The sequence below is a fragment of the Lissotriton helveticus genome, chromosome 4_1 (assembly GCF_964261635.1).
Source record: "Lissotriton helveticus chromosome 4_1, aLisHel1.1, whole genome shotgun sequence".
NCBI classification, from domain to species: domain Eukaryota; kingdom Metazoa; phylum Chordata; class Amphibia; order Caudata; family Salamandridae; genus Lissotriton; species Lissotriton helveticus.
In genome coordinates, this window is record NC_136063.1 from 53,540,787 (window position 1) to 53,548,800 (window position 8,014).

An 8,014-nucleotide genomic window follows, 5' to 3' on the forward strand; every position below is an offset into this window, starting at 1 on the left:
TGCCATCAACAACAACCCAAGTGTGCTCGGCTATAAACACCTGGATGCGACTCAATTCAAATTACGAACTAGACGAGCCAAATGCTGCCTAATAAAGAACCAACATCCTGGAAATGCAAACACTCATAGGGAATGCAAGATTAAGTATAGCATGTAAAATGTAAGCAGGAACAACATGGTTACCATAACGACAGATAATTCTTTATTGCCCAACTAATTAAAATATTTTCAATGAGGTCATATAAAAAACAGTATAAAGTGCATATGTTTCACTATGATAAAAAATATTTCCTTTTTTTTTTTTACTTGGCCCAGCGTTATGAATTATGGTTCTGTGTGATGGTCAGAATCCAAAACTGCCTTTACTGCCATCAGATATTTCATGAAGCGCGCCGCTAGCTGCACTGATTCGGCTTTCATGCACTCGACCAGGGCAGCTTGACATGTCTGTATATTTAAAGTACGCCAAATAGGGTGAAGCCAGTATATTCTCATTGAGCGTAGTTTCTTGCAGATGCACAGTATGTGAGTTAGGGATTCCTCTACTGCTCCCAATGCTCGGCACTTAGCAGCTACAGCCTCTTTGTACCCTCACCCATATTTGTTTGCCAATAGTGGAATCAATTTGATTTTGACATTTGATAGTGCCTCAACAGGCCTTAATATAATGACTGAGCTTTCGAGAATGTAGAGGATTGTATGACACAATGCATTGGTTTAAAATGCACAGAGGTGAACTCCAGCTTTTGTTCCTGTTTCATGAGATGCGCATACATTTTGGACCACGTGTCCCACAATGCACTAGGATCATCATCCTTATGATCCATTGAACAATGATTGGTTCTCCACCATAATTCTACATTTACCAAGTTCCTCAACTTTTGGCAATAAGTAATGGTGTCCGTTCAAACGGCAATTCCCTGCCATTCAGAGCGAGCGACCTGTGGATTAAGTACCATCAAAGATGACTGACAACTTCAGGTAAACCCCGTGTATTAATTTCCATGTTTTAAAACGCACCAGGCTTGGGAGCAGATAAAATAATTTAACCCATTTAATGCGCCCGCGATTTTGTGGAAGTGTGGCACTTCTGCAAAATGGGCGAGGCCGCGTCAGCCATTGGCCGACGGCAGCACAGGGCATGTAGTGCTGCTGTCGGCCAATGGCCGACGGCAGCATGGAAGGGGTGAAAACTTCTGCTTTCAGTAACAACATACACGATGTGAGCGGTCTGTGAGAAGTTGGCCTGATATATGATGCTCACTAGTTCTAGTGATCACCTTGTATCAGTCCAAACAACCCTTATGGTGATTGGTTGTAAAGTCAACCTTATAGACCAGCTATCCTAGTAGCGTGGACAAAAGCAGTCTTTAGGCTAATCTCTGAATGGCATGTGAAGCCAGCTGTTTTACCACAATATAACCCCTTGAATACCAAATGAAAGGACACCACACAGGTAGTTATGAAAATAAACAGTCTATTTATTAACAACAACACCTCTGAACTCTTTATGAGATCAGAGGGCTAAGCACATGACAATACTACAAAAGAAATATGAGTTCGCACAATATTTACACGTGTGCCTTAGGGGCACGACAAACCATATACTCAGAACAATGGAATGCGAGGAAAGAAAGTACTGTTAGGAGATCCAGAGACTGGAGGATCGCTGGGACTACGCTACGGACTAGGGAAGCACGGAGCAGGAGGCCCACGGGACTCGCGTGCAGAGTGGAAACTCTCACGCGGGATGCGTACCAACGTCTATGGATGCAACAGTTTACAAAGTTACGGACCGGATGAACCCGGCTGGATGGAGGGAAAACAACAGTGGACCTGAACACTAGGATAGTGAACACAGACTTCAGTACCTAAAAGCTTTAGTCAGGGCTTTAAGTGGAAAAAAAAAAACTGGGGGTGCTCTAAAAGGGGCGTGGCTACTCTCATAAAGGGGTGTGGCCTATCCAAGTAGGGGCGTGGTCTATCCGAGTAGGGGCGTGGTCTAAATCAAGATAACTAGCATTGTGTGCTTAAGAAAATCATGAAGTTGCATCCAGCAAATGATAATAAAATAGGCAAAAAAGTATATTTATTAAGTATAAGCCATACAAATACCAAACACTTTAAAAAAACATGTAAAAATTATTTATATTACTTAGAAATCTATTGCCGGATTCCCCAAAACCCTTGAAGATATTAAGTGTGATTATTTTGCTGGGGTTTCTCACAACAATTTTCTTCAGCGGACCTTCTACCTTTTGCAAGCCAACTCTTCACATACAGCTTTGCATCAAATGTTTCAAATGGAGGACCATTGAGTTTTACCCATAGGCATGAAGAAATGGTCTCTACAAGAAGAGAGGCCCTTGTTGGACAAGCAATTAAGTTCATTGCGCTGAAACCTCTCTCGCAATCCGCATTACTTGCTGGCAGGGTTTCCATGCAAACGACTAACTTTTTTAATGCTTCAGGGGTTTTCTTTCCACCAAAATCTTTGAAAAGTCTAAAAGCTTGGATAGTATCTCTTGCTGGCAGCTGAAACTCTGAACACAGTTTCTGGATATCTGTTTCCCCATAAAGAATACATTCATCACCAGAAGGCAAGTTGCTTGCATCTAGCACACTGAAGCTGGCTATAAGTTCTTTCTCAGAATCCGGGGCACATCGTTTATTTATATTTACAGACAGGCTTTGGTAAAACTGATTTTGATTAAGGGCAACAGAGTTGCTTCTACCATGGGAAAGAGGAACATTCTTGAATTTGCCCTCCTCCACTGCTTTCTGAGCCGCAGATGCAAACTCCCCTGGGGAGTCCTTCATTGCTATAAATATGCGTACTTGACTAACCAAAAGTCTGTGGGCATTAACAATTGTAATATCCCTCTTCTGTAAGGAGAGTGATGAGTCTTTGAGCTCTTGAAGTGCATCACACATTACCCCCAAATCTCTGATAAAAGAATAGGATGTAAGCTTCTTCAAGAGACCTTCATACTTACTCCGGTCTCTTATGGGTCTGGATGGGTCTTAAAAAGCATTCTCAAAATGTTTGCACAAGGCAGGGAAGCAGTTACAAACAGCTTTTACAGATCTGTAACTGGATGCTACCCATCTAGTATCAAGCATGTTCCCTATCTTCTGAAGCTGTACACATAGCTCGCTGGCGGCAAGATTTAGCTCTCTCTGGTTTTTTGGTGACATGCTGTATGTGGCATACAATGAGTCCATGAAAATCTTGAAGTGATTGACCCCTGCAACCTCATCAACTGTATCTGCCACAGCAAGTTCTAGTCTGTGAGCCAAACAGTGCCATATCAGTACAAGATTTGGAAATTCTGATTTCAACAATGCTACTACTCCTCCTTTTTTACCAAACATAACTGCTGCTCCATCAGTACATACCGCAATCAAGATATCATGAAGCAGACTTTTTGTGAGTCCAACTTTTTCAAAGTAGCTTAGGAGAGCGGTCTTTACGCCAATAGCATTAGTTTCTGCTAGCTCCAGGAGGCTGAAATAGATGGTCACTGGGGTACTTTCATTTCCAAAAATGCCACGGAGGTAGATGATCAAGGTAGAAGCATTGCTAATAGAAGTGCTCTCATCAATTAATACTGTGATCTTTGGTTTGTGTTTTCTGATATAACAGACCAATCTTTGTTGCATTTCCAATGCAATGTGTTTTATTATTTCAGTTGCAGTCACATTGCTGTGCAAAACACGTCCCATTGCGCTGCCATTCTTTGCCTGAAGGAGAATTAGATCAGGGTGGTCAGTGAAAGGGCGATTTTTTTTTGCCAAGTAGTAGGCAGTGTCAAATACCCTGCATGTGCTCTCCATATGTTTTGCATTACATTCGTGTACTGCCACCACCAATGTATTTTTCTGCTGAGCTGTAAGAATGTCCTCAGCTGCCAAGTGACCAGCGCTCGCCTTATGCTCCATAATCTTCTTCCTGAGCTGTTTCTGCCTGAAAGCTTTTCCGTCACCGGAAGGACCAACCTCGCCATCTGCCCACACTTTACTTACGCGCATGCCTTGGGTGTTATTGTGCACTGAAAGACCTGTTGATTTAGCCCGTTTACAGGAAGAACATCCAATATTGCCTGACTTAAGATACAACCATTTATATTCCTCCTGAAAGTAATACCACTGTTTAGTGTTCCAGCAGTCAGGGAGTTTGACAGTTTCTTTCTCTGGCACACGTTGAAGTTTTTCTAATGGTGGACTGTCCCTGTCAGACTCTTGCTGGGTTTTACTAGCTTCATCACTAGTTGGTTGCACTGGACAAGACTCCCCTGTAACACGCTGGCGCTTCAGTGACGGTAGGAAGTCAATCATTGAAGACTGCATAGACTTGCGCTTCAGAGCAGAAGCAGATAAGCTACTAGTAGCCATGGTAAATATAGAACTTCCTTCTTGGAGGCTGGACTGGTATATCTGAAAAAGAAAAGAAAATCTTGCTCTGCTGGTTTCCTCTGCTGATTTTGGTTTCCAGGTGATAAGGCCTTCCTTCACGAAAATAGAATATTGAGCCTCTTATCTGCAACAAAAATTGAATAGTTTACGCCAGTGATCAACAATGTTTAATTGAAGTGCCATTTGGCAGGCAGATGTTACTCTTCATTTTGTGCTGTTCCTGAAAGTATCTCTCATTGTGCAGTGAAGTTGTAAGGTTTTCCTGATCTGGAGATCCCAAAATACGTCTTCCCCGGGTCTCCAAAAGTCCTTAAGATGGCACTGGTTCATCTATATGTACTGTACTCCAGTCTACTTACTCCTTCCTGATTTGCATACACGGGACTTGTTCGCTGCCTCACACATGGATGCCGGTACACACTGCCTGCACAGTCCTCCCACACACATACTCCCTGCTAAGGCCCAATGTACAGCATTTTGATTTATGTCACACTTACTACCCCTGATGAGGCGTTGCATCGCTTTTTTGGCGAGTAGCATGCTACTACAAAATCCATAAAGGATTAGTGGCAAATTAGTATAGTGAAATATGAAAGTAATTTGAGTGGTAGATGTGTTAGTCATTTGGATTGAGAGGGAAAAGGTATACATTTATATAGCACTTGCTACCCCCAAGGTGTTGAATTGCTTTTTTGGCGAGTAGCACCCTACCCCAGAACACACACAATACTAAACCCACAGAACAAACCCACAAAGCAGGAATAGACTACTGCGTCACTGCATGGAATAAAGAGTACCCGTAGGCACTGCTCTCTTCCTACCTCACTGCACAATATAAAGAACACTCCTAGGCATTGCCATCCTTGTATATTTGTATATCACTGCACAGTATAATGAATATCCTGAGGCACTGACATCAATGTGCCACATTGCATCCAGCACAGCTCTCTGGATAGGATTAACTCTACCACCTCAGAACCTAAAGATGTGTCTCAGGTGGTCTGCAGCCAGAACACCTTGGAAGGAGATGTCGCTTGAAGCAACATCAGCAAATCCATTCCTTTCTTCAGCTATGATGGTGGAACGCTGCTGTGGGCAGGAGTCTGAACCAGAACAAAATGCCTTAACCAGGCCAGGCTCTCAAGAACACTCCAGCAGAAAGTGTAGTGAATGGACATTTCATATTTCTTACAAAATAGAAAAAGTTTCAGTTGTGAAAACAGTGGTACACATTTTAATATCTTACCAACTCGAAGCTGAAGGATTTACGGAAATTTCTGCAAGTCTTTTTCAGAGGGGCATGTTCACTACACGATAGTCATCGGACCTTACTCTGAATCATGGAAAGCCTTTGGGGCGCTAACTAGCAAGCCTACCAGCTCTACAAAAGAGAACATAATTTGTGGCAGCACTCTAACGTTTGGTGGTTTGATGGTTAAAGGATATAGGAAAGATCAACCATATATGGCAAAATATGGGGAGAAATCTCTCCCTACTTTTCACAGGACAGGTTACTTGCCCTTCATCCCCAGAGTACACAAAGCACTTGAAGGTCACAGGCACACATGGCTATCCAACAAGAATGGCTCTTCAGACAGGCAGACACCTAACCATGCCAATGGCAGACTGGAAAGCAAAAACGTCCTAATTACCATCTGGGTTGCCAGGAATGGGGGCACGGGAAGGTGCGCCATTAAATGTAAGCATTAAGAAATCTTTGGGAAATATACAGGGGATCTCTGGCTCAACATAAACCTTGATCTAAGTTCTGAGTTTTGCTGAAGTTTGTACAATGCTAAAACCCCCTTTTACTGCCAGACATGGCTCAGAGAGGACATCAAATTCGAAAAACTACAAGGCAATCCACTGCTATCTGTGCCCTCTCAACAAAATAACAATGATGGATGCGCATGGCCTTCAGCTCTCCAACTGCCTGGGAGCTGCCCTCTTGATAAACTGAGCAGGATGTATGGCCCTGTTAGGGTGAACTGCTGCTCACAGGATTTGTTTTAAAATTAATTTATAAAGTTTTAAAAAAAGCACAAACTTGATCCCGAAGGATACCAGAGCGCTTTACAATTTGAGGCAAAGGTAACAAATCAGAACATTACTTAGTTTTCCAGTACAGACGCAAGCCCTCCCCTCCCCACCCCTCCAGCACAGACATAGGCCCTCGCCACCTCTCCAGCACGGATACAGGCCCTCGCCACCTCTCCAGCACGGACACAGGCCCTCCCCACCCCTCCAGCACAGACACAGGCCCTCCCCACCTCTACAGCACAGACACAGGCCCTCCCCACCCCTCCAGCACAGACACAGGCCATCCCCACCCCTCCAGCACAGACACAGGCCCTCCCCACCCCTCCAGCACAGACACAGGCCCTCACCACCCCTCCAGCACAGACACAGGCCATCCCCACCCCTCCAGCACAGACACAGGCCATCCCCACCCCTCCAGCACAGACACAGGCCCTCCCCACCTCTCCAGCACAGACACAGGCCATCCCCAGCTCTCCAGCACAGACACAGGCCATCCCCACCCCTCCAGCACAGACACAGGCCCTCCCCACCTCTACAGCACGGATACAGGCCCTCCCCACCCCTCCAGCACAGACACAGGCCCTCCCCACCCCTCCAGCACAGACACAGGCCATCCCCACCTCTCCAGCACAGACACAGGCCATCCCCACCCCTCCAGCACAGACACAGGCCATCCCCACCCCTCCAGCACAGACACAGGCCATCCCCACCCCTCCAGCACAGACACAGGCCATCCCCACCCCTCCAGCACAGACACAGGCCATCCCCACCCCTCCAGCACAGACACAGGCCATCCCCACCCCTCCAGCACAGACACAGGCCATCCCCACCCCTCCAGCACAGACACAGGCCATCCCCACCCCTCCAGCACAGACACAGGCCATCCCCACCCCTCCAGCACAGACACAGGCCATCCCCACCTCTCCAGCACAGACACAGGCCATCCCCACCTCTCCAGCACAGACACAGGCCCTCACCACCCCAGCACAGACACAGGCCCTCACCACCCCTCCAGCACAGACACAGGCCCTCACCACCCCTCCAGCACAGACACAGGCCATCCCCACCCCTCCAGCACAGACACAGGCCCTCCCCACCCCTCCAGCACAAACACAGGCCATCCCCACCTCGCACAGATACAGGCCCTCCCCACCCCTCCAGCACAGACACAGGCCCTCCCCACCCCTCCAGCACAGACACAGGCCATCCCCACCCCTCCAGCACAGAAACAGGCCCTCCCCACCTCGCACAGACACAGGCCCTCGCCACCCCTCCAGCACAGACACAGGCCCTCACCACCCCTCCAGCACAGACACAGGCCCTCGCCACCCCTCCAGCACAGACACAGGCCCTCCCCACCTCGCACAGATACAGGCCCTCGCCACCCCTCCAGCACAGACACAGGTCCCCACCACCCCTCCAGCACAGACACAGGCCCTCGCCACCCCTCCAGCACAGACACAGGCCCTCGCCACCTCGCACAGACACAGGCCCTCCCCACCCCTCCAGCACAGACACAGGCCCTCACCACCCCTCCAGCACAGATACAGGCCCTCCC

At 47.2% G+C, this 8,014-nt stretch overlaps 1 protein-coding gene across 1 annotated transcript; it reads right to left on the reverse strand.

The window, feature by feature from the left end:
• Positions 1-2,196: 2,196 nt before the first annotated feature.
• LOC144827849 (E3 SUMO-protein ligase KIAA1586-like) lies at positions 2,197-4,395 on the reverse strand. The gene is given in 1 exon segment (XM_078686013.1): positions 2,197-4,395. A coding segment is annotated over 1 exon segment (2,199 nt).
• Positions 4,396-8,014: the final 3,619 nt, after the last annotated feature.